The following is a 27,718-nucleotide window of genomic DNA, read 5'->3' on the forward strand; positions in this document are numbered from 1 at the left end:
TATTTTGCTGGAACTGTTGTCCATAGTTCATATAAGATTAGGATACTGCAAATGGAAGAAAATGGGAAGAAGTGTCTTCTTTGCTTGTTTTTTGGCCTCTTTTAGGGGCTCCATTCTGTTTTAATGCGATGAACATCTCTTTCCCTTTGTGTGTCCAGTTTGCAGAAGCGTAGGTGTTATAATGGTTTTCTTGAATGAGTTCTACGAAGTTGCAGTCTTCATTGCACACTTTCTGTTGTTTAAAGAAAATGAGGGGATCAGTTGAACACCGAAATACCTGGCAGGGGTGTGTATAATTTCCCAAAAATCGATTGTCCTTGAAATAAGGTAGTCCTCAAGTTACGAACGCAATGAAGCCTACCCACAATGTTTGTAAGTCGTAACATTCGTAAAATGGGTTGGCCATGTGATTTTTTAATGACATTTTTTTGACAGCCGTCATTAAGTGAACGCTGTACTTGTAAGTGCTAATGCTGCGGTTGTTAAGCGAAGCCACGGTTCGCTGTGATACAGTTTTGCCAAAAACCAGAAATAAGAGCTGATTTTCAGCAGAGGTCACACAACGTGGTCACATCACTGCAAATGTGACGGTCGAGCACCTGAAGTGCTGCTGGTGGTGGTGGTGTTTGACTGTCAGAACTTCAGATCCAGGTCGCAAGTCCCCTTTTTCAGGTAGGTCGTAATTTCAAACTGTCACTAAGCAAACCGTCGTAAGTCGAGGACTACCTATATACAGTGCTATCTACTTAAAAGGTACCTACTGACTATGCAAATGCCTTACACTTTTTTAAAAAAAATAAGGACTGGTAACATCAATAACATTCCTGATGTTGCCGCACAGCCGTGTCATCCCAAGCGAGAATGGGCTGCTGGGAGTTGTAGTTCAGCATCTAATCTGCATTGGGGAGTGAGGCAGGATAAGGGTGGCCTGGCTGGTTAGGAGCCCAAAGCAAAACCGGCAAGTAAAGTAAAGAAGAGCCCAAAACGAATCCCAAAACCACCAAGAAACCACAGACTGCCAGCAGCTTCTTCCTCCTGTTGAGTTTTGTTTGACTTTTTATTATTATTATTATTATTATTATTTTTTAAAAAATGTGGCTTCTGGGAGAATGAAGTCAAAACAGAGAAAACTCTGATCTCCAGTAAGTTTGCATTCCAAGGCAGCTGTCCGTAAATGAGAGCCTTTCGTAAAAGCCGCCAGTCGTATGCCATCCTCTAGCAACTCCCATGGATTAGGGCCAATGCAGTATAAAACACAGCTGATCAAAAAATTTAAAAAAAAAACCAGGAGCAAACCTATTTTTCATTCAATGCAAGTGGCTTCTAATAATTATGCCAGTACCTTTCCATAAAGCTTCCCAGACTTGTTCATGGCCAGGAAGTATTCACTTGCGACTCCTTTGATTGCCACTATTCCAACCGCCACCGTTCGTATTTCGAGAATACCTGTAGGAAATAACAGCGAGGTCCATAACCTATATACCTTGGTCTCTCTTTATGATACAACATTGCAAAGCTGAGCCCCCAAGGTGCTTTTTTTCTTTCTAAAAAGCAACTGGACCTCCTTGTTTTTTTGTTTTTTTTTCCTTCTCCCCCTCCCCTCTTGAAAACGTTTCACTTCTTATCCAAAAAGCTACTTCAGTTCTGGTTGCATGGTAGGGAATGGCAGGATTTGTATTCTTTGCAGTCATCTGGTTGTTTAGCACTCTCTCTGAGAGCCGTTGAGGCCTCTTGGGGGTTTATCTGTGCCCTCAGGGTCACCCGACTGCAAACGGGTGTGGAGGTTTCTTGGTGCTGCCAAAAGGACTGTTTTATAAGACAGGAAGAGAGGTGCTTTCGTATCCTCCACTTCCCAGGAGAAAAACCGAGGAAATCCAGTTGCCTTTTGAATAGCACTTTTTTGGGGGGATCCCGGGTGACAGAGCATCTCCGTAGACATTGCAAAGCTGCTTTGTTTAAGTAACTTGTTTCTTTTCTATTTATGAAACTTGGCTACTGTTTTCCCCTAAGGCAGGGGTAGGCAACCTTGGCTCTTTTATGACTCATGGACTTCAACTCCCAGAATTCCTGAGCCAGCTATGCTGGCTCAGGAATTCTGGGAGTTGAAGTCCATGAGTCATAAAAAAGCCATGGTTGCCTAGCTCTGCCCTAAGGAGAAGGGGTAACAAACATAAAATGCCGCATTGTTTCAAAGGCCATGAATGGGTGTCTCATTCGCACTAGATGCCGCCATGTCCTGCAGTATTATATACATAAATGGCACTAAATCTCCGCATGAGTTTGCGAATGCGGACATTCAATGTTTACGTTACTGGTCACGATTTCATTTCCAAATGGAATCATTAGGATTCCGTTCTTTGTAAAACAAATAAAATACCTTCGGTGGTTAGAGTTAATTGTTCAGATGGAAACCAATTTGAACACCAGGTTTTGAAACCGACAAGCATAGAGCTTAATCAAGATTCAGAGAATTAGGGGCGGGGGCGTGGGGGGGGTTGTTCAACAAAGCTTACCTTGAAAGGGATATTTAAGAAATTTAGCAGAGGGGTGCTCTCTTCAAGAGCACTCACTTTAGAACTTGTAAATGATGGGAAACAGATCACGGCAACCCGACAAGCAGATAAAAAGTATTTTGTCTGACCTTTATGGCCATTAAAAGCTGATAACCTCTGAAAATCAATCTGTGTCATGCAGAGACATGGTTTTCTGCTGCTTTTTTTTTAAAAAAAATATAGGTCCATTTAAGATACAATTATGAAGCTCTAACTTTATAACTTTTTTGTTAACTGAATTGAGATTCCTCAGCCATCAGGGAAATGGGCCTGCAGAACAACGTACGACAAGCAATCCAGGTCTAATTCTGCTAGATGGGATTTTTGAATGAAGATGGGGTTGGGGTTTGAGCCGGGGGGAGAGATCATATATTATGGTAATTCATGTTTGCTCAATCACACTTTACCCACAATATGCTAAGCCATGTTTTGTCAATTATAATGGGTGACTTCACACAACAGGTAAATCCAAGGACATTCAGATTGCATTTTTGGCATGGTTTGATGCGGAAACATTGCCATTTAGTGGTTTTTGATAAATTGGCGTTTTCCTATCAGCATGAAAAGGTTTCCCATGCTAGAATTGCAGTGGATCTTTCTATTCTCACCGTGCCTTGTCCATGTTAGCCGTTCTGACAATGGCTACGCAAAAAAAGGAAAGGATTGTTTGTTTAAAAATACTTCTTTCCTATTCTGGACGTTACTTAAAATAAGTCTTATAAGTAGAGAAAAACCTACTTAAAACCTACTTAGGCAGACAAAATAAATCTTTAAAAAATAATAAATTTTAAAAAAATATGCCATGATGCTTTCTTTTCCTTAAAGAACAGCTGGGCAGTTGTTCGGAAGTTTAGGTAAAAAGCTCATAAAGTGAAAGATTAAATGAACAACTGAATAGCTACCGGTAATTAGTTATACGAGTTTCTTTCTACCTCTGGAACTGTCAAAATTCACAGCAATGGCCAGCTTTACCCTGAAAATAATGACTCTGCTATTCCATTTCTTGATTTATGAGCCATTCTCCTTGTAAGTAAATTTATAAATGGTATATTTGAATAGGAAATGATATTTGCTCCCCCCCCAAAAATGATTTAAATGATAGCTACATTCAAGAGAATTAGTGAGAGTTTCATAATGCCAGGCATTGCTCAGATTCCAAAGAACTATGCTAGCATTCATACATTTCTCAACAGTATAAGTATTTGCATACATACATACATATGGGTATGCATATTGCATATGCTAAGCAATTTACGGTATATATAGCATCCTGGGGAGGGCGGTCTTTAGATTTTTTAAAACCACTTGAGGCAGCGCAAATCTTAAATGCAACCTAAAGCTCTTTGAAACTTGGTGATGACTTATCAGATAAGCGTTTGAATAAATATGAATAACGAATAAGGATGTTAATGTTTAATGAAAGATGCTTAAGTGACTCTCTTGTTCCATGATTCATTTTCAGGATGCTATTCATTCAGTGTTAAGAGTTTTCCAAAACTGTGCATGTGGCCTTAATTTCAATATTTAGATAAGAATCTAAACACACCAAAGGAGCATTCTATGTAGAAATCTTCAGAGATCATAACGATGCCATTATTCTTTGAATATAAAATGTTTCTAGGTGTAGTCAGCTTGGTTTCTTTTTTAGTCTAATTTTGTACCTTAAGTATTTTACCAAAGATTTGATGTTTGCAATATACCTTTTGCAGAGCTAAAGTCGAAACAAAGGATCTTTGGTGCTCTCTGAGCTTGGCTCTTTTTTTTTTTGCAGACGTTTCATTACCCAAACTAGGTAACATCATCAGTGCTAATAAGGAGTGGGGTTTGCTCTGTTTATATTTTAGTGGCTTGTCCTGGTTGCATTAGAATATTACTAGCACTGACGATGTTACCTAGTTTGGATAATGAAACCTCTGCAAGAGAATAACCAAGCCCAGAGAGCACCAAGGACCCCTCATTTCAACCCTGAGTGACAAATATTCTCCTTTATTGGTAAAGTAGACACCGCCTGGCAAAAACGGCACTGTTGTTGAGGTATTCCAATATATTTTTTACTAATTTCCACATAGACACAGACATTCATACACAAAATACATTTGGCAAATCTCTCCTTGAAATGAAAGGCTATTGTGGCTATACAGTGCCTATAACCATCTTAGAAGTCCATTGGAAACTATCCTAACGTAGGCCTGGCAATCATTAATTCTATTCTGCATAACATTTCTAAAAAGTAATATGATACAAGGTTAGTAATATTACTGTCAAATATACTGGCTAATTTCCAACATTCTTTCCTCTCCTCATGTGTCATAGAGCCCTTAGTTTTATCGGTTTCAAGGACATATTCAAAATTCCTTCCTTCCTTCCTTCCTTCCTTCCTTCCTTCCTTCCTTCCTTCCTTCCTTCCTTTCTTTCTTTCTTTCTTTCTTTCTTTCTTTCTTTCTTTCTCTTGACATTCATTACAAAAAAGATGTTGAGACTTTGGAATAAGTGCAAAGAAGAGCAACTAAGATGATTAAAGGCCTGGAGACATGTGAAGAACAATTGTAGGATTTGGGAACGGCCAGTCTAGAGAAAAGAACGACTTGGGGGGTGTGTGTGTCATGATAGCAGTCTTCCAGTATTTGAGAGGCTGTCACATGGAGAAGGGAGTCAATTTATTTTCCAAAGCATCACAAAGCAAGACAAGAAACAATGGATGGAAACTAATCAAGGAGAGAAGCAACCTAGAACTAAGGAGAAATTTCCCAACAGTGAGGACAATTAACCAGGGGAACAGCTTGCCTTCAGATGTTGTGGGTGCTTCATCACTTGTGGTTTTTAAGAAGAGACTGGACAGCCACTTGTCTGAAATGATACAGGGTCTCCTGCTTGAGCAGGGGGCTGGACTAGAAGACCTCCAAAGTCCCTTCCAGCTATATTCTGATTAAAATTTAAAAACAATTGTTACAGGCTTGCCTGCTTTAAGAAATGGCAATAATATGGACTTCACTGCTGTTCAGAATTGCGCCCTGGACTAGTAAAGGCTATATATTAATACAAGGGAATGAATACCTTGTTGAAATATAGAGCAGCAATCTAATTTGAAAATTTGGGTAGGGGAAATACTTAGAAGTATTTAGAAATAAGCCTGTTTGATGGAAGTTACAATGACCATGAGGTGCATAAGTGCATTGAAGCTGCCTTCTACTGGCCTAATAAACACATTGCATTAAGTTACCGTTTCTTTAACAGTGGCTCATTGAATGCACTAGGACTGGCCGATTTGCATCAGAGGGTCAGCTGTAAACCACGGTTTAAAATTATGGCGAGGGAATTCATACAGTGCACTAAGTCAGATCCACACAGATCACATTTTTTGGCTTGCATAATGTGTGAACCCAGTCAGTGAGTTAAATCTGTGGTTCATCTCGCACTGCTGACTGTGTGGTTGTCCAAGAATTGGCTTTAGATGATGATGTTAGAACGGAATATAGAATTTTCTCCAGGTCAAACGGAATACGAATGGTCTTGGCTTCATGCCATCTGCAAAAAGCTTTCTCTCATTCGCTCTCTGTTTGTGTGCGTTTTGGTGCGTGTGCACGCATGTGTCTTCAAGTGAGAGTTGACTTCTACTGACTGCCTGGACAAATGCAGTTTTCTTGGCAAGATTTCAGAATTGGTTTGCCATTCTTTTCTGCACCATACTGGCTTTTTATGTCACTAAAACACTTCATCGTGATTGATGTTTTGCATTATACTAGGGTTTCAAAAAAAACCCACCAAACACACACAATAAAATAAATGCATCACAGAATATCTTAGAACTATGATAACCGCTGCAACTCTTCTACCTAGAAGCTAACACAGACATCCCTGAATATTGTACTAACCAAGGACGGTGAAGAAGTTAGAAAACCTCTCCTTATGACATTAGCAGGCACCAATCTCCTTTTCCTAAAGCTTCAGATCAACTACTGAGAGGCAGGCCTTGGGGAACAGCTGTTCTCCAAGCCAAAAAGCAGCAGAAAATAGTTTATTAAATTACACATAACTAATGCCGAGAACACAAGCCACAATTTCCCCCAGCCTGGCAGCATATGTTTTCAGCTGTCAAGAGCTATATGCCATTTCCTTGTGCCTCTGATTTTCTAACCACTTTGATTTCACTGGCACAGACTTGAAGAGAGGGGATCACATGTGGCGACCTTGGATAACAGCAGCTTTCATCACCTTAAAACTGACACAGGTTGGCTTTGCCTCCCTAATTTTTCCCTGCGAGCTCCTTGAACATTTCCTCTGTCTGACACAGAAGGGCAACAAAAGGAAAGGTTTTGAAATGGGTAATAGCCAGGAGTACATTTGTAAGTAGGCAGAATATGTAATTGGAAGATGGTAAAGGTAAAGGTTCCCCCGCACATGCGTGCTAGTCGTTTCCGACTCTAGGGGCCGGTGCTCATCTCCGTTTCAAAGCCGAAGAGGCAGCGCTTGTCCGAGGACGTCTCCGTGGTCATGTGGCCGGCATGACTAGACGCCAAAGGCGCACGGAACACTGTTACCTTCCCACCGTAGTGGTCCCTATTTTTCTACTTGCATTTTTACGTGCTTTCGAACTGCTAGGTTGGCAGAAGCTGGGACGAGTAACAGGCGCTCACTCTGTTACACGGCACTCGGGATTCAACCCGCCAAACTGCCGACCTGATTGACAAGCTCAGCGTCAAAAATTTGATGACAAAATCAAATTTTGCTAATGACCTTCTGCAGAACAGACTCTGCCTTTTCCATAGAAATAGTAGCAACAGCACTTAGACTTATATAACAGAGTATCTAATGTTCAGCCAAGAAATCCTTATGTACAAAGCTGGTTATCAAGTAACAGGATAACAGAGTTGGAAGGGACCTTGGAGGTCTTCTAGTCCAACCCCCTGCTCAGGCAAGAAACCCTATACCATTTCAGACAAATGGTTGTACAGTCTCTTCTTAAAAACCTCCAGTTTTGAAGCACCCAAAAATTTCTGGAGGCAAGTCGTTCCGCTGTTTCATTATTCTCCCTGTCAGGAAATTTCTCCTTGGTTCTAGGTTGCTTCTCTCCTTGATTATTTTCTGTCCTTTGTGAAGATCTTACTCATAACCTCCAGCGTGACAGCAATGACAAGGTTACGCTAATCCTGCAGCTTTTGTGGCTGTTAAGGTTTTATTTTTATTTTTTAACGAAAATATTGAAACAAGTACATGCAACAAAGTACGTTTTAGTGCTGCATAAAGCCTGTTTCTTGCATCCTGACGCCGGTTCATGTTATTCTCAGCAATACATCAGGAGTTAGGCTTGGCTTTTTTGACACTTCTAAGCTTCAACACATCTGAAAGGAAAAACTCAATGATGTGTGGGGTATGTACATAACTTAAGATCACTTTAAAAAATGGTAAGGTATGGATGTTTTTCCAACATTCAGTGACATCTTCTTAATCTTTGGCTTCGCAACCTCTTCCAGGTTTTTCTTAAAAGATAAATTAACTTGATTAGGCTTGGTCAGTTATTTTGCCCTGCTTCCGGCTTTGTCACAAGAGCTACAGGTTCTCACGTTCTTCATTATTTCATTTAGAGGTTTTTAAAAAGAGGGCTTTATATCAGGATATTATTGAACCGCCATCACCAGCGTTGAGGGGGGTCTTTGATGCCCTCTGAGCTTGGTGGTTTTCTTGTGGATGTTTCATTACCCAAACTACGTAACACCATCAGTGCATTGATGATGATGAAGATGATGGATTGCAATGATGTCTGCTATGAAACGTCTTCAAGAAAATAGCCAAGCTCAGAAAGCAGCCAAGCATCCCTCATTTCAACCCTGAGCTACAAATGTTCTCCTTTATTGATACCCAGCATTCCTTATCACTGGTCTGGTTGGATAGAGCTGTTGAGAAGGTCAGTCAGCAAAGTCTTGGTGGCCATTGTTCCCAAGTCTGACATAAACTGTTATTGAGACCACAGCTTATAAACAAACACCTACGAAAAACAGCAGCGTCCTAGAAACCTGCCACGATGTTAAAAAGTACGTAGTGCTTAGTTCAGATCAGAGCTTAGCAGGGCTTTTTTTGTCATAGAATGCTCAGAACGGAGTTCCAGCACTTTTTTTGGATGGAACCTTGTAGGGTAAGCAAGGCGGGTTGTATGACATGTGTGAGTTCCGGCACCTTTTTCTTTTACAAAAAAAGCATTGGAGCTTAGTACAGTTTTCCTAAAATAAAAGTGATATCTGGTGTTTGAACCAATTAAAAGCTCTGCAGATACCTCAGAATTCTGTTTTTAACCACTCTGGATTATGTTCAGTACTAGCCTATCTATATCTGCTTGGAGCCGAACACTAAGACGACATAAATATGCAGAGGGAGGCTGCAAATTCCTCTGGAAGCTACAGAGGTTTTACATTCCTTTGAAAACAATGTATGTTAACTTTATTTCCAAATCAAAATTTGCCAAAACCTACTTAACATTGGCCAGCTGCTATAAATAACATTTAAAGTGAGCAAGAGAGAAAATTCTTGCTTGCTATTTAGAAGTATGTGGGGCAAAAAAAATGGGTTAAAACATATGGAAGCCTTGCAGTTATAAGGCGGGTAAGAGATGGATTGCATGCCCTTAGATATCACCCTGAAGGTGGACGGTTAATCAGCAATTGGTGAGCGTGATTTTAAGCTGAAAAATGGAAAGAGTTGAGTAGCTTCTTAGAACTCACTTTTTGGGAGGGATTTGGATGAAATAATAACTATAGTATAGTGAGAAAATCCCAAATGCTGCCTCTGAGGTATTTCTCATTACAACTTGAAAATATTAACAAACTACAAACATCAGAAGTAGAATAGAATAGAATAGAATAGAATAGAATAGAATAGAATAGAATAGAATAGAATAGAATAGAATAGAATAATGAAATAATAGACTAGACTAGACTAGTCTAGAACAGAACAGGACAGAACAACAGAACAGAACAGAATAGAATAGAATACTTTATTTGGCCAAGTGTGATTAGCACACAAGGAATTTGTGTCCGGTTCCTAGGCGTTCAGTGTACACGCAAAATTGCTCTGAAATACTACTGCTAAATAACATTTTATGAATTTACAGTTTATGAAATTAATTTCCTACTTGCCATGGTGAGAGCAAGATCTGTATGCCTCTACTGGAACCTCTTGGCTTCTAAAGGGTTCTCAGTGTGCTGGGCTGTTCTACGTGTCATATTTGTATGATTCCTGGTTGCGGGCGCACTAATTAACAACTAAAAGCTACACACAACAAGGAATCATATAAATATAACCTGTAGAACAGCCCAGTGCACATATTTTGGACAGAGCGAAGTTCCCTGATGATGGGCTCCAGCATAAGCCCTAAAGCTGGGGCTCCCAGCCTTTCTTATACCTCGTACCCCTAGAACGCTCCTGATATATTCTCGCACCCCTTACAAAAGTTTGAAATAACGGCAATGAATTATGCATATAGACTATAATTTTGAAAACCCCAAGTTTTCGCACCCCCTGGAATGTTGTCTTGCACCCCCAGGGGGTGTGAGCACCCCTGGTTGGGAACCCCTGCCCTAACCCTAACCCCTGCATGGAAGAATAAATCTTTGGTCCCAACTCAGACTGGATCTTGCAAAATTATCCTGGGACATATAGATTTACCTTCATTCCCTAATCTCTTAAGTTTTCTGTAGCTATGCAATACATCTTAGAGATCCATGCATTATGTTTATAGTGTATTCTATGATTAAATATTTTATCGCAGTGATTAAACTCACTAGATATCAACCTTTCATTTTCAAGACATAATTTCAATGATCACATAAAGCAGCAGGTAATTATTGTAAAGTCTCATAAAGTGGTAGGATCCCTCCCAACATATGCATTTTTGTGGGGATTTGAAAATCTATAATGTCAAGCCCTGGAGAAATCAGGAGATTCAGGCAGTTCAAATGAGTATAAAGATTTATTGCAAGCTTAAGCTCTCTACAAAAATCTGAGCTATTAACAGTCAAGGGAATTGAGAGGAAATAAGACAGCACTCAAGTTGGGCTGGACTTAGATCTCATGCGGGCACGCAGGGACTCATGACTTATGACCCGTTTGACCCCTCCCTCAGGCTCCGCCTGGTCATCTCCTACATATATGCTTCAATGGGATGTGGGGAAGGGAGAAAATAATAACAAAATTCCTAAAGCATTCTACTGGGTGTAGTATAGAGTTACATAACATAGTTTGCATGACTTGGGCTCTTGCAAAAAAGAAAAAAAAGTTTCGAGTTGCTTTGGCTCCATCCTTCATTCCTTCAGGATCTTTTCCTTGTGTTTGATATCTAATCACATTGCTTTGAAAAATAGAGGCAGAGGAACAGAAAGTAAACAACACTAATTGTTGCAGCCTAGCAATTACTACATTTTTCTAAAGTAGGCCTTCCAAGTTTCATCTTTCTTTCCAATTTGCATACAAATGGCTGCCTGGGGGCACAACTCAGCCTGTTAATAACAGTCGAGGTTGCATTTGCAAAGGCAAGAAAGAGACTGGACTCCCCATGACGGGGCCACATAAGGAGCCCGCTCAAAATGGAAGCGTGGCCTCAGCGTTGGCTGGCTGACTCAGAGCCAACGCTAGAGTGTCAGTTTTCCTCAAGATGATGTTCTTCAGATGTGTTGGAGAAGGCAACTCTTATAATTCCCAGTCTGCATGCTGTAGGTATAGCGTATCAAGTATGATCTTCAGCTGGCACCAGCATTCAATAGGTTGTGACGAGCTTTCTGACTAACACAGACCACCAACCACTGTGGCGAGATAATATATGACTTTTTCTGTGATTGCAGAATGAGGAAGCTTTGGAGAATGCAAACCTTCCGCTATTCTCCATTACTTACCACAGCAGCACTACAACTTCCTTCCTTCATGGGAGCTGCAAGGCTTAAAAAAAATGCATCCTCCTTCTTTGTCAGCATCTCTAGGGAGATTTGCAAAACTTTCAATGTGCTGCAAGAACTGTTCCTTTTTTCCCCTCTCCCTGTCTTCCACTGGAACTGCAAGGCCAGAGGGTTAATTGCTGTTTCTCAGGAAAAAAAATGTTTTCCGCAGGAGTGGGCTGGCCTCCATTAGTGGGCGCTTCAGAGCCTGCTTATATCTGCTGAGTCTGCCCTAAAGTCCTAATCCTAATTATGCACCAGCCCTAATTACACACACCACATCTACTTCCCACGCTGTAGAGGGAATTATCTTATTTTAAATGCCAGAGTGGACTCTCTCTGTTTGGTGTTCACTGTTTCTCGATTTTTATTAATCTTAAGTCCATCCCCTGCCAGTTTGCATCTCTAGTTTGTAGTGTTTTGCCAAAACCAGCCACATTAAAATGTTATATATATTTTCCCCTAATAAATTTTCCCCAGGGTATCCTTCTTTTTTGGCAAATAATTTAGAATGTCATCCTGATTCTCTTCGGCTGTCATGACCTGCATGACTCAACAGAGTGTAGGGACTTTCCTCCTGGCCACCATGAATGCCTTCAGCTCTTTGGGAGTCTTCTTCCCCCGTCGCCCCTCTCTCTAGTGATCGAGCTCTTTGACTGTTCAGACAGACTTCTTAAAAAGGTTTTCTTGAACTGTTCAAAGCTGACGAGGCAGTCGAGCGATGGACCAGTATTTCCAGCTGGAGCTTCTTCAGAATGAGCCTATATTGGGCTGATACAGCAAGCTTTTACATCAAAGTGGCCATTGTAGGGGCATATGAGGTCAGCAGCTGTCCTCAAGCCAGTGTATTTAGAATAAGCCTGTGAACTTAACTCTCCTAAAATCAACTCCAAGATTTTTGTGTTGCACTCTCTGGAGCCTGTTTTCTTACACTACTCCAGCAGCTGGGCTCAGCTGGTTACACAGTTGGGTAAGATACTGTCCACTAGAGGGTCAGATTGAACATTTCTAGGAGCTGTAAATTTCTTAACACAGTTAGGGACCCAGCATTTAAGAACTTAGTGGATGAGGGAGTATGTTGTTTTCATCCATGTCCATACTTAAGCTACTGTTCCACTGACGTCTTCTGGAGGACAGCCTCCTGAAACAGCATTTTATATCAGAGTTATTGGTTTTCATTACTATTATTTGGAATTTGGCTTTACAATATACCAGAGAAGGTTATTTTTCTTGACAAATGCCAACAACGCACCCTTCATAACATATCAGTCAGCTCGATAAAATAGTTATTTTGTGTTCCAGGGTTGCATCAAAAGATTCCCTCTCTCCACTCCTAGAATAACCCTTTTTGCCCTTGTTGGCTTCAGATGATCATAATCTAATTTATGTCATTTATCCCAGGCTCTCTACTCTCTTGTACAAACATTCTTAGTTTGGAATTTTGTGCAATCTTAAATTTGCACTTTTTAAAACTTGCTTTCTGATCTTTCTGATTATGCTTACGTTATTTACATTGGGGTTTTTTTCCCTGACACTGTTTGATCTCAAAGGATGGTAAAGAGGTCTGAAGATATGAATTAAATTAAATTAAATTCAGTGTTATTAGGAATGAATCAATTTCCAGCATATTTATTCACTTTGTTTGAATCATGTTCCAACTTTTCATTGTATTTCCCCCTCTGGTTTCTTAGTCTATCGTTCTTTAGCTATATTACAATAAAAGACATACAGGTTTAGCTGGTTAGGTTGTATAGAATTTTAAATATGTTTCAGCTTATGATGTAAATGATTGAAGATGATGTATATTCTAAAGAGTAAATAGTTTATGGTTAAATAGCTGATAATTAAAAAAAGGGATCAAGGAAAGGAAAGTTAGATTTGGTCTAGTTTTGTTTTGGATTCAGCTTGTTTTTGGAATTTGAAGCAATTCTGTTCATGAAACTTTTCATAAAGGCAATCCTTCAGATAACCAGATCTGCAACCTGGGTATGTAGGGCCTTAAAGGGGATCACCAGCACCCTGAAGTTCTACCTGGAAAATGAATGTGACACTTAAAATAGCAATGTTACTTCATTATATCAAGATACTTCCATGATTGCCTGGTGAATTCTGCATTAGCTGTACATTCTGGGTATTGTTTATATAATAATAATAATAATAATAATAATAATAATAATAATAATAATAATAATAATAATAATAATGAAGTTGGAAGGGACCTTGGAGGTTATCTAGTCCAACCCCCTGCTTGGGCAGGAAACCCTATACCAGTGATGGCGAACCTTTTAGAGACTGAGTGCCCAAACTGCAACCCAAAACCCACTTATTTATCGCTGGGTGCCAGGTGGGCGTGGCCTACTCGGTGGGTGTGGCTGTGGCAGTCATGGAAGATTGGGTGGGTGTGGCCAAGGTGGGTGTGGTCACCTCAATGTTGCTTGTGGGGAGGGACACCTGTGGGGCGGCTGGTTGAAGAGGGACAGTTGCCACCTCCAAGGCATGGTGCAGGTGCCCACAGGGAGGGCTCTGAGCGCCGCCTCCGGCACCCATGCCATAGGTTTGCCACCACTGCCCTATACCATTTCAGACAAATGGTTGTCCAGTCTCTTCTTTAAAACTTCCAGTGTTGGAGCATTCACCGCTTCTGGAGGCAGGTTGTTCCACTGATTAATTGTTCTGTCTGGAAATTTCTCCTTAGTTCTAGGTTGCTTCTCTCTTTGATTGGTTTCCATCCGTTGCTTCTTGTCCTGCCTTCAGGTACATACTAAGTACATACTGAGCATGTTACAATAGTTGAAGCAGGAGGTAAATTGGGCATGAGTGGCAGTGAGCAGGCCATCCTAATCCAGGAAAAGCCACAGGGACCCAGAAGATGCAGCTAAATATAATCTATCCTAACTGCAACTACTTGAGCAGGAGCTGTGATTCTAGGGGAGTTCCAAAACTATGAGTTACCTTTGACCAGGAGAATGCAAGCCAATTCAAAGTCAGTTGGCATTATCTGGGCTGCGGCTACAAAGCCAAAACTACTGTCTAAAGTCTGTTCTTCCCCATCCTGACCCCAGGCACTGGGTTTAAGGACATTATCGATACCTAAGTTAAGCTATCCTTAAATCCCAGATTTTGTGGAAGAAAGCAGAACCATTGGCTGATTTAGAATTCTAGAAATTAAACTGCTGGTTGATAGTATTTCAAAAAGATTACGTTAAGGAGCCATTATATCTCTAATCGAACTTGCCACCCTCTGCATTTCTCTCGGATCAATAAAGTTATGTCTTCTATCTTGTTTTGTTTTTTGTGCATCGCCTTGAATGGGTTTTGCTTATTTGGAACAGCAAGTTACAAAAAGAAAACAATAATGAGTGCGGGATTCGTTTTCTCCCAATAATATTTTCAAGCATTTCGCATTTTGAAAGGGGTAGAAGGGTAAGAGAATCAAATCTGAAAGCCTGTCTGACTGGCATTTTGCCTAACAGAAAGCAGGCAGGTACTTCTTCAAAAATGTCTCAAAGCGAATTAAAAGAATGACAGCAGTTACTGAACAGAGCTTGACAAGGGGGTCTTCATGCAAAATAGGCTTTTCCTGCAGCCTGAGAAAGCAAATAGCCCCTCTTCTTTTGTGACTAAATTATGGGGAAACAGCTGGAGGTGTCTTGCGAGAAAGAAAGAAATATTCTGTTAGGTGCTGTGACATGCCAGTTCTATGACATAAATCACTCAGAGCTGATTAAATATTTGTATGGAACATTGTTTGGGTGACGGAGGCTTAAAGATGATTAAAAAGTCAGTGAAAACAAGAGGCAAAAAAGTAAATGAGGACTGAGTGATGATATTAGAAGTGGGGAGTCCTAACATAAGGAGAATAATGATTTTGAAGGAAATTCTTTTGTTGAGGGAACTGAGAAAAGGCGTGCCAAGGATTTGAGTCTGACTTTGCGTTCTTGACGACAATAAGAGATACCCAATATCTATTTTGTAGAAGGCTTAGTTTTAAAATCCAACCAACTAAATCTGGAAAATATCCAAATATACGTACACCCATAATCTTTATAGGTATAGAATAATTGGCAAAGTCGGCAGCTCTAAGACTTGCTGGCTGAGGAATTCTGGGAGTTGAAGTCCACAAGTCATAAAGTTGCCAGGTTTGGAGACCCCTGGTATAGAACACACCGAGATCCACTACTTTCCTTTACATTAGTGCTGCTGCGAAGAGCACAGCTCAATTTTCTATTGAATGTTTGTGGCAGAAGCCTCCAAAGAGTGGATTGAATTACTGCATCCTTTGGCTACCCTAATCACGCCTTTTTATGCCAGCACCACCCACATTTTTTTAGTCTACTGTCTGCCTGTGAAACCAAGAAGAGAATGGTGGTTTGGGATGCTGTCCATTGAAAGAATTCTTGAATTCATTATCATGGTTTATGGTGGTACAGAAGTGGATTTATTCCAACGTAATAAAAGTTTCATTTCTCTAATCCACATACTGATTCAGTTAAAGGTTCTACACATTATAAAATCACATCCACATCTCTAACCTGTTATTAAGTTGGTAGTCTTATGAATTTCTTTGCACATATGAAACATGGTGTACTTTTTGAGACCTGCTGGATAAGATCAAAGTTTTCAGAGCTTTTTCCCCCCCCACACACAAATGTGCAGAAAAAAGTTGCCAAAAGATGAGATACAAATAGAAAGTAATCCAGTTAAATCAGTATTTTAATACTATTTTGTAGTAGCAGTAGAAAAGTCTCAGGAAGCTAGAGTCTAATACTAATACAATCTATTAACAATATTAATAATAATAACTACTACTACTATAATAATAATAATAATAATAATAATAATAATAATAATAATAGTAATAATAATAATAATAGATAAGCAGTGACAAAATAAAACTAAAACCTGACAGGAAAAAGTACCAGTTGTAATTATATATATATATATATCATGAAACAAAGCTCTTAGAAATAGAGCAGATGCTTAAAGAGAGAAATGTTTTTGTCTCAATGGGAAGTTATGATGTAAGTAGAGTTATTCTATTAGTGTTCTTGCCTCCTGTAATGGGTCTAAAAAGAAGAGAGTCAGATCTTTTGAATAACACAAGAACTGATCCAGGGAGAAACAGCAGTGCAATTAATAATAACAACCATCTTTGACAGGCATTAATTTCTCTGTATAGATAGATGGCGGGATGAATTCAGTGTAAGCAGATGTTCTGATCTTTGGCCTCCCAGCCAGTAATATTTGTCCAAAAATTGTAAATATGTCCCCAAATAGAACCCACTAAAATTTCCAAAAGTACAGTAATTGCCTAATTAAATTCCAACAGTTTGAGGGTTGTTTTTTTTTGTTATTTGATAATTTTCCTAAGAAGGAGAAAAAACTCCTTTGTTATTACCTGAAATATGCCTCTTAATGTGAAGGAAACAGGGTTGTACCAGTCAAAGATCATGGCCCAATGTGGTTAAAAGGCTGGGTAAGCAATATTGAGGCAAAGGAACCAAGTGATGTTCAGGATTGTGCACTGCTGAATTCTGTTACAGTTGAGCTACAGTTTTTTTTTTAAGTTGATTTCATATATTCAGGAACATGACACATCCGTCAGACAATACTGATTCCATTCTTGATTTGTTTGCCTTCATAGGAATTCTACGTCTATTGTCAGCCATATCTCTGAATATCCATTTCCAAAATATCAACCACATTTGTTACAGAGAAGATTTTCCATGCATGCCAATGATTATATTATATTAAATATAAAATATAAAATGGCATTGTAAACCATCTTAGGCTAACTGTATGGCAGCTACGGTTAGCGTCTAGTATGTTTTTAAAAAGTTAAACTGCGAATTTCTTAGGAACCATTTATCTTTTTTCGGTTCTATGATTTTAATAATTAGGGATCACGTTAGATCAAAAGACATATTGTATTCTGGCAAAAGACAGTTGCCAAAAAGAGTGATACACCTGACATCTATGCAAAAATAAATAAATAATGGCCTGGCAAATGAAAAAAGTGTTTTGTTTGCCTACTTAAACAGCCATAATGAATCAATCATCTTAGTTCAAAGAGCAAAACAATCTGTTTTCTTTTGGAAATGTTGATGCGATGTGGGTAGCAATGCTCAAAAATAAGGGCTATATAAAAAATGTAATCTTTCAATTGAGTACCAGTGTGTGTTTTATTTGATCAGAGCGACAAGTCAGATAAAATGCTTTTTACCATTTTTGAAAATATATGGGAAAATGCATAGGGAAGCCTTTGCAGTTCCCCCCCTTCTCCCCCCAGGAAGGGTTCTAGGTCATTAGGAAACCTAGATCACAGGGGGATTGTGGGTAAACATTGGAGAAGGGGGAGCTATGTAAGCCTCCTTGAGCTGCCAAATGGAAAGTCAGATACAAATCTAATGAAATAAACATAAAATAACTACAGAAAGGACCAAATTAATAACAGTGTATGTATGGATCAAGCAGAGTAGATAAACCACATTTGCTTGTGATTCAACTATTGAGTCTGATTATAATAATACTCGGAGATAACTTTTGTACAGAACATCGATGTACGTGTTGAAAACTCAGTAATTTATCTCAATAATTCTTGCATCAAGAGCAGTTTGGATTAGTGATTGAGACACCAGCCTAGGAATTGGAGGACTGGGAGTTCTAGTCCTTCCTTAGGCACAAAGCCAGTTGGGGGATCTTGGGCCAGTCATTCTTTCTCACCCCTAGGAAGAAGAAAGTGGCAAACCACTTCTGAAAATCTTGCCAGGAAAACGGCAGAGATTGGGGCACGCAGACCCCAGAAGGCAATGTTGACTTGAAGGCATGCACCAAAAACAAAAACAAGCATGCCATTAGCTCTGAATGTTAGGTCAGCGCCAGTATTCACATGTTAAAAGATGGAGAGTTGAAGATGAGATAGAATAGTTTGCATCACTACATGATGTTCAGCTTTGTACATAAGCAGAGGATTTCTTGGTTGAACATTAGGCTCTAGCTATCTCTATCTCTATCTCTATCTCTATCTATCTATCTATCTATCTATCTATCTATCTATCTATCTATCTATCTATCTATCTATCTATCTATCTATCTATCTATCTATGTAGATCTTTGGTCATTCGGGTTTTTCACCACGTAGAATTGGAGGTATCAGGGCGACGTTTCAACGAAATCCATCCGTCATCCTCAGGCTGGTGGCTTCAGCTTCGCTCTTCTGGGAGAAGTGTGAGGATGACCAGCCTGAGGATGACGGATGGGATTTCGTCGAAACGTTGCCCTGATACCTCCAATTCTACGTGGGGAAAAAACCCGAATGACCAAAGATCTACACATATATATATATTTGCACTGAAATTTTTGTAGGTATGATCTGACATTGTTTATTTAGAGAAGCCGCCTGCATGACTGCAGTAGAACATTTGAAATGGAACGGTACAATTAACCATCCGCCGATCATGCTCTCATATATTAATTTTTACTCTGAAGGCTATTTTTGGATTCAGAAACAAGCGGTAGTGATCCAGGACATATGAGGGAAAGGAAGATGGAGGACAGTGTTGATATTTCTGGAAGAATTTTTTTTTTGTTTAACACACTATGGCTTTTTTAAACTGATTAATATCCTATCATTGGAAAGGAGAGTGTAAAACAGAAAGCAAAGTAAAAAACCTTTAAGAGGTCAGGACTTTGTTCCACATCTATTTTGAGGCAAATATCTTCCTTGGGAGTGTTTTTTGGCTTTTAGTCCTCAAGTTGAAGAGCAGTGATTTATGTCATCCACAGAGTGATTTATTTCAGGCTGTTGGTGGCCTGGTCAATCATTATTCATTAAATTTATTGTCCAAGATGTTAGTAAAAATAGATGTCCTTATTGGTGCTGGTCAGAATTAGATAGCAGAGACGTTTAAGCTGCTTATCACTCTATAGCTTTTCATATTTTCCTCCAGGATATTAAACAGCAGCCTGGAATTATATCTTAAGCATTAAATGTAAGTTTAAGAAAACAAAAGGGTTTTTTCCCCCCTATTGCTAAACAAAAGCTTGGAAGAGACTTATGTGTCACCATTTCCTATGAAATTTACACCCTTGCCGCCCAGTCTGAGAGCTGTTTATTATTATCCGATGGTTGCGCAGATTTCTTTGTACTCATTCCCAGAGTGAAAGCTATGGTAAACCAGGTTCTCGGGAGACCTGATTTGGAATTTTATGAATTCTATGGAGATTGAAGTAGTATATTTTTCGGATGGGGTTTGGTTAGCATTTCAGCCCATTCAAGCTCTCCTCGCTGGATGGATGCATCTTCTGGTTTAGCAGGAATTGCAGCAAGCCCCAAAGTGCAATCCATCATAACCCTGGCAATGGGGAAAGTTCTTCTTGCCAGACAAAAATTCCAAACCCCATCCGATAAATATGCTACTTGGCTGACCTACATGGCTCTATGGCCTAATAAAATCCATGCAAATGTGAGCCGTGCTGGAACCAAAGTATCCCCCAGGAGAGCAATGCTGTAGGCTGTGTGTGGCACTGCAGTGCTTCATCCCCAAAAGGTAGTTGGAGCTGTGCCTTCTTGTGCAAGATCCCACACCCTCCTGGCTTCTCCATGAAGGCCATTATGAGACTGAATTGTTAGGTTAGCTACAGCTGTAGGCAAAAGTTTCTGGTAGTAGTGGATAAATCTAGATCAAATGCAAAGTTTCTCTGGATCCCTAACTGTTCAGAAGCTGGCACAAACTTGTGACATAAAGGTACGTAATTGCAATATGTTTCTGCAGATCTGAACACCCTGTCTATATATGTGCAACAGTTTACAGCAGGGACCCCTGAACTTGGCAACTTTAAGACTGGGGGATTTAAGACATGCTGGCTGGGGAATTCTGGGAGTTGAAGTCCACAAGTCTTAAAGTTGCCAAGTTTGGAGACCTCTAGTTTACAGATTAAAATTAAGGAAACTGACTGTGATAGATGCCAAAGTTTGACTAGCCATTCAATCAGTACATAACTTCATACTTGATAGTAGTTAAGACAGCTAGAAACCAGGAGGCTGTGAGTTCTAGTTCCTCCTTAACTCAAGCCTCCTGCTTGAGCAGGGGGCTGGATTAGAAGACCTCTAAGGTCCCTTCCAGATTCTATTCTATTCTATTCTATTCTATTCTATTCTATTCTATTCTATTCTATTCTATTCTATTCTATTCTATTCTATTCTATTCTATTCTATTCTATTCTATTCTACTCTACTCTATTCTATTATTCTATTCTATTCTATTCTGTTCTGTTCTGTTCTGTTCTGTTCTGTTCTATTCTATTCTATTCTATTCTATTCTATTCTATTCTATTCGTGATCAACAGGCTGAAAGCAACTATATACAAGTAATGCCTTAGTTATTTTACATTCCTGGTCATCAACCAAAACATTACTCTCTTTTCACTGGGCTGGCTGTGTCCCAGCTTGTTGGATCATCATTTCTGCAGGCATCATAGCCACCTATGTTACATGGCAGATTGTGTATGTGATTCCTGATTGGCTAGGATCTCATGTCTCTCATTAACAAAAATTATACTAGCAATTATATTTTAAATGGCTTTTCGAAATATTGAAAGACGGAGCAGCACTGCTCCCTTTCAAATCTTAAAAATGTCCATATTAAAAATGAAGCTTGTGAAAACTGAATGTGATAACATCTGTGGCTTAGATATGTCAAATATTTTACAATTTTTCTCTCATTGTTCAAAAGACTATAAAACGTTAGAATCGAGTATACATAATCAAATGCAGAGCACTGTCACTCTGATTCTGGACGATGATATCATTTGCTCTTCTATTATTTTCTCACAGGATTGCATTTTTCTGTAATTGATGAGGGTTGAAGGAAACACCCACTTTGTATAATGGAGAAAGACAATGATATGTAGAATGTATATTATGAGGACATCAAAGGGATATAATAATTATTAAAAGAGGTGTGCATGTTAGACATTCTTCTTTTAGCAACCAGTGCTGATGATTCTTTTCAATTTTGGACATCCTAGGCTAGAAAGGATTGGCTTAGATCTGGCATTTATTTTGTGCAGCACCTAGATGTATATGATAAAAGTTTCTCTCATGCACACATTTTATACATCAGCGATTCAACTATGCATTTTTATGTGGGTGTGAAATCCAAAATGCACAACTTTGTTACGGATAAGTATCATCCTGTTCTGTATTCCTACAATTTGCTTTATACCAGTCTAACTGAAAACAGAAACCTCCCACATGTTTCCAGCTTTAGGGATCTGTCACTTTAATCATGAGAAAATCCAGGCCTGTTGATAGCAATGATGTCACACTTTCAGCCTCTGTTCATTTAAAGCACATGGCCAAAGCAGACAAATTGGTTTTGGTATATTGCTTTGGGTACCTTAATAAGATCTTCAGCAGGACTTCCACCCAGGATATTGGCTAGACTGACTTACAAAATTAATATATATAAATATATATATATTATATATTAATAAACACACACACATATACATACACACACACACACACACACACACATACACAGATGTGTGTGTGTGTGTGTGTGTAGGTCTTGGCGTATTTGGGTATTCACATATCTTCCTTGCTTCTCAGCTAACAGAGAGAGAGAGAGAGCGAGCCTGTGGCCTAGGGGTTAAAACAACTGCTTAAGATGCAATTGGCCCAGGTTTGAATCTCAGAAGGGTATGGCTGACGGATGAGAACAAATAAGTTTGAAATGATCATATCGGTCTCCCTTTATTCTTTGTTACCAAGCCAAAAAAAAAAAAATTACACACACACACACACACACACACACACACCAGATTGAGTTTCCCTCCAAGAGCTGACTTTTTAAAGAAGAAGCTTAATAGATACGTTATAGTTAAGATGTTGAGTGAAGGGAAGTAAAGGTGGATGTTGGTAACATGTTTTGTAGATCTGTTTGTACACAAAGACTTCTGTGTTGTGGGATCTTCCATTGGTCTTACAGGTATCTCATGGGCAGCTGCGTGGACAAGACTTAGAGCAGGGGTGTCCAACCTTGGCAACTTTTAAGACTTGTGAACTTCAGCTCCCAGAATTCCCCATGCTGGCTGAGGAATCCTAGGAGTTGTAGTCCACAAGTCTTAAAGTTGCCAAGGTTGGACACCCCCAACTTAGAGTGAATGGTCCTAAGTGAGAATAGAAACATATATGGTCCATCCAGCAATAAGAGAGGAAACAGGTGTGTTTTGAAATCTGTACTTCCAACAGGGCAGAACTGCTAGTGACATATTAACATCACTTCAACTTGTTATCCTCACGATATATTGAAGTTATAGTTTCCCAGATTCCCAGCAAAAACAGGCAATGGGAACACTGGAACCAGCAATCCCAACTCCTCTGCAGAGAATGAAGCGGGAGAAAGTTGCACTAGTAGCTAAATTAATCCAGCCCACTTCCAACCACTCACTTCCAAAACTTGCCAATAAAACTGCAGGAGTATGTCCAGGTGTTGGCCAGGAATCAACAATGACTCAAAAGCGCTCTCTCTCTCTCTCTCTCTCTCTCTCTCTCTCTCTCTCTCTCTCTCTCTCTCACACACACACACACACACACACACACACACACGATGTACATAAACACAAAAGTAATAGAGAAAAAATCCACACCTTCTGTTTAAGAAAATATATACATTTAAATAGCTAAAACCCTTATTCATAGGGTGAACTTTAAGGAGGAATTTGAGAGAGAGAAGGCCAGGAGAGCAACTGAAGTTTAAAAGAGCAACTATGAGGAATTAGGAAAGGACACACCTAGACAAGGGAGTGAGTCTTTGTATATATGTATGTTTGTATAGATCAAGGAAAGCTCTGAAGGTAAAAGCTATCTAAGGTATTTCTAGATTTAAATAAAGATACGGACGAGGAGGCTGTGTAGAGACGATGGCCTCTTGTATGTTAATAATGAGATTCTGGATAATTCTCATTTTGAAATGTCATTCTGAATAATGAGGCAATTGAATGATTTGGGTAATAGAATAGAAATAAAACAAGCTTTGATTAGTCAATAGGCTACAAGTAATTGCAGTAGTGAAGATACCGGATAGATCACGATTATCTGTCAAGAAAATAATACTAAAAATATTTCTGGTTTTACTCAGATCCGTATCCACCCTATGGGCACTCTGTTGACCCAAGAAAATAACTCAGATACTCCTAAGGGGTGGTCTTTATGTCTATTAATTATTAATCCCAGTGGAACCATGAACAGAACACCAGGGTTGGAATCACATGACTCTCTCGATAGGGGGATACATTTAATGCCCCGGGAGATGAAAGCTGGGGTGTCTGTGTCCAGAGAGATGAAGAAAGGCAATTCAAGAACGCGACCTTCTTAATGGAATGTGAGGTTCACTGTCTGAGCAGAAAAAAGTAAGTTAAGGAGTTTGTCTCTCCATTGCTTTTCCACACTGCCCTTATTTCAGGAATGAAGTTTATACCATTTATTTATTTATTTAATTTATTTTATTTAGATTTATATACCGCCCTTTCCCGAAGGACTCAGGGCGGTTTACAGGGTATTAAAAAGAAAATCCATACAAAAGTTAAAACAATTTAAAAAGATTAAATGAAACCCTGAGAGAAAATAAAAACCCCAGTTAAAATTAAAAATTCTCAGCCTGGGCCAGAGAGCTCGAAGAGCCAGGTCTTCAGGTCCCGGCGGAATGAACAGAGGTCGGGGGCAGTCCTAAGCTTCGCGAGTAGCTGGTTCCAAAGGGCAGGCGCACCCACTGAGAAGGCCCTATCCCTGGGTGTTACCCGCCGGCAATCTTTAACCGGCGGCACCCTAAGAAGACCCTCCCTGTGGGAGCGCGCTGGACGAAGGGAGCTTGATGCCGGCAGCAGGTGTTCCCTCAGATATCCCGGACCCAAGCCATTTAGGGCTTTATAGGTCATCACCAGCACCTTGAATCTCACCTGAAGGGCAACCGGAAGCCAATGCAGCTCGCGGAGTAGAGGTGTTACATGGGAGTATTGGGGGACCCCCATCATAACTCGCACGGCCGCATTCTGCACCAGCTGAAGCCTCCGGGTGGTCCTCAAGGGCAGCCCCATGTAGAGAGCGTTGCAGTAGTCTAAACGGGAGGTCACGAGCGCATGAGTGACTGTGCGTAGGGCATCTCGGTCCAGGTAGGTAAACCATGAGGTTTATACATATGTACACACACACACACACACACACACACACACACACACACAAACACACACAAACAGGCAGACAATATGTTTTTGGAACACCAGAAAGGGAGAGTCTTAGGATAGGATTGAGGGGAGGAGCAGAGAGGGTGAAGACAACATTAAGCATCCTTTTCTACTCGTATCCTTTTCCAGGCATCCCAATATTGTACAGACATTTGCTTGTAACTGTGGTGTCCCTGGAGGAAATGTTAGGCTTGGGACACAGAGTAGAGCCCTTTTGAGGTCTCCTTACTGCAAGCAGCTGGGGGAACAAGGGTGGGAGGCGGCTGAAAAGAATCACTTTTCTAGGCACCATGTTCTCTTATTCTACACAGCGTATCTCTTATTTGACACTCTGTTGATTGCTCCGTATGCAAGCACAGTGTGATTCTCTTCTCACACTTGGAAACCCACATTACCTGAAATCAACCAGGAATGAATTGGAATGAAATTACAAATTGACACAAAGACGTCTGTAGCAGATTAACCACACCAAAGGTTTCTTGTGTCCCAGTTGAATCATCCAGAAATCCAGGATCTCATATCAGACCTACATGCAGGTAAAGATTTTTTTGGGGGGGGCAGTTTGATTATTGGGGAGACCCCCCACTCCTTCCCTCCCTCCCAGCCATTGCTTACTGAGAACTTCTTTATGTCCTTCATAGGACTTTTAAAGTTTTGGAATTCTGGATTCAAAACACTTGACTTTGAATTTGAGACTTTGACATCACTGGGACCTAATCCAGTATGTTTTGGATAAGTATGTTGATCAATTTATTTTAATGCATATTTTCCTAAAGTTGGAGGGGAGTATCCTCTTTTTTGATTGGGACTTCTTTTTTCCAACAATGTTGGTTTTAACTCTATGGCAAGATACAGTGGAGAGTAATAATACATTTTATAAGGCTGAAGTAAATACAGTTTACATTTACTTCAAACTGATATACATTCCAACCCACCTTCATGTACATATGTTTGTGATGTATTGCATGATTCATCATTAATCTCTGGTCTTTTGTTCCTGTAACTGATCTGTTGGCTTCATTAATTTCAGTGGTTTGCTTTGACCCATATAAGAAATTCAGTTAATTTAGGTCTGCACCCTTTTTAATAGAGCCATATGATCCAACCGAGGGCTAACTTGACCAACAGAGATTGAAGTAAAGTATATTTTGTATCATTATTGGTCACTATGAGGTGCTAGAAATCCATCCAAAGAAATAGGAGGTAAAGAAATAAAACATGATAATAGCTTATTTTCAACGTTGCAGGAATTGAGGCACAAAAATATAGATACAAGTTGTGTTACTTTTATGCATTTTGATGTGGCAAAGCAGTGGGAGATTTCAGAAGGGCCGAATGAAAATGGCTTATTTTGGTTTTAGGTTCTTATACTAAGATTTTTATCTATTCGTAGTAATTGATTCCATGTAGTAATGACCTGAATCAGTTTTTAAAAGACTGGTATGTTATATAGAATGTTATAAATTATCCCTGGTAGTGTAATTTTTTAGATGCAGAACTGTGTAAAGTATACTTTTGACTTGCCCAGGTCAATATTAAATATAAATAAAGGAATTACCGACCTCTGCTTCCCTTATGCATTTTTCCTTTACATTCATTTTTTATAAATTATCCCAAGCCTGGTATAAAACTATTAATATTAGCAAGATTCTAAAAGTGCATTTCAGGATTTTCTTACCAGAATCACATCTCAGATCGGATTTATAACACTACTTATACAATTAGTACTTACGAATGAAAAAAGGAATGAATATTGGACTTAAAATATTCATTTATCAGTTCTTTAGTAGATTTTAAAATAATGTTCAGCTATGGAAAAAAAATGTTGATTGAATAGAAAAGGAATGAATATGGGATTTAAAATATTCATTTGTCGGTTCTCTTGTAGATTTTAAAATAACGTTCAGCTATGGAAAAAAATGTTGATTGTCAAAAAAAAAGCATCGCCTTCTTATTATATTCACGGGTCACTGGTAAACTATCATGTAGTTTTATCACGACCCCTTCCCCCTCTTTAAATTTGACTTGCCGTCAAGTGTTGATACGACTGTTTAGAAACTCCAGACCAATATCTTTAGGGAACTTGTATTTCAACCCTAAAATCCCGTCCAATCTGTACCATTTGAGACCTTAATACATACCAGCCTTAATTCACTTGTTATACTGGGTTTTCTCTGCTAATAGTTACCAGCTGTAAGTAATACATTAGCCGATCTGTAACATAGTGGAAACATATTATTTAAAACGATGCCTTTTAAATAAATCAAGACCAAATGCCCTTGTCATATGATTCATAGGAAAATGCTTAATGGCTAGCGTGGCCAGTATCTTCTGCCCTCATCCTTTACTTAGCCCCAAGCAACTATTACAATGGCCTGGAGTTTTCAGTAACACCTTGCGGAAAAGAGATTACTCACTGTAGTTGCTGTTAAGATCCCGTACTCCTTTGATTTTGCCTCTCTTGTCGATCTTGACGTACCACTGAGTTCGACAGAACAGCCTTCTGACTCTTACATTCCCCCCTTCCATATAATCGTAGCTTCTAGTATGTCGCTCCGGGGAGGAACAGTTCACATTTGTAGCTATTTGCTCTGGGTTCATGTCATTGCAAGCTAAGGACAGAGCACCCACCAGGAAGATAAGGTAAAAATATGATCTGTAGAACAAAGTTGGCAGGATCCATGTCAATATCCATTTGTGCATTATAGTGCAGTGTTCTGGGTGCTCACGAACAACATAATGAAAAAAATCCGTCTTCAGTAGCTCGTCGTTCCTTGGTCATTGACCTGTCCTCTGTTTTTCCCTGGATTTGTAAAGTGACTTAACCGGCAACTGTGCTTCCTCTTGCAAACGAAAGAAAAAAAACAACAAAAACCAACCAAACTTCTTTTCAAATATCGGTATTAGAGGGAATCGGCCCTTTAAATATCCTCTATCCCAGGATTTCCTTCAAAGAAACAGGTTGCGATACCCTGGGTTGCTGTAACTTCCTTTGCTACT

The 27,718-nt window shown here is 39.6% G+C and overlaps 1 protein-coding gene across 1 annotated transcript; it reads right to left on the minus strand.

The window, feature by feature from the left end:
• Window positions 1-27,718, minus strand: FGF7 (fibroblast growth factor 7). The gene is made up of 3 exons (XM_083371051.1): window positions 27,136-27,718; window positions 1,343-1,446; window positions 1-232 (listed from the first exon to the last, which is right to left on the minus strand). Exons 1-3 carry the CDS (start codon window positions 27,419-27,421, stop codon window positions 38-40), a joined length of 585 nt encoding a protein of 194 aa, XP_083227177.1. The 5' UTR covers window positions 27,422-27,718; the 3' UTR covers window positions 1-37.

The sequence above is a fragment of the Vipera ursinii genome (genome assembly GCF_947247035.1).
Source record: "Vipera ursinii genome assembly, chromosome: 11".
Lineage (NCBI taxonomy): Eukaryota > Metazoa > Chordata > Lepidosauria > Squamata > Viperidae > Vipera > Vipera ursinii.

What these genes read in the sequence shown, in the direction of transcription:
- FGF7 (XM_083371051.1), bottom strand. Translation starts at nt 27,421, where the DNA reads ATGCACAAATGGATATTGACATGGATCCTGCCAACTTTGTTCTACAGA. An exon ending in GGATCTTAACAGCAACTACA is followed by an intron (nt 1,447 to 27,135) that starts GTGAGTAATCTC and finishes TATTTCCTACAG; the next exon opens with GTATTCTCGAAATACGAACG. An exon ending in CTGGGAAGCTTTATGGAAAG is followed by an intron (nt 233 to 1,342) that starts GTACTGGCATAA and finishes TTTAAACAACAG; the next exon opens with AAAGTGTGCAATGAAGACTG.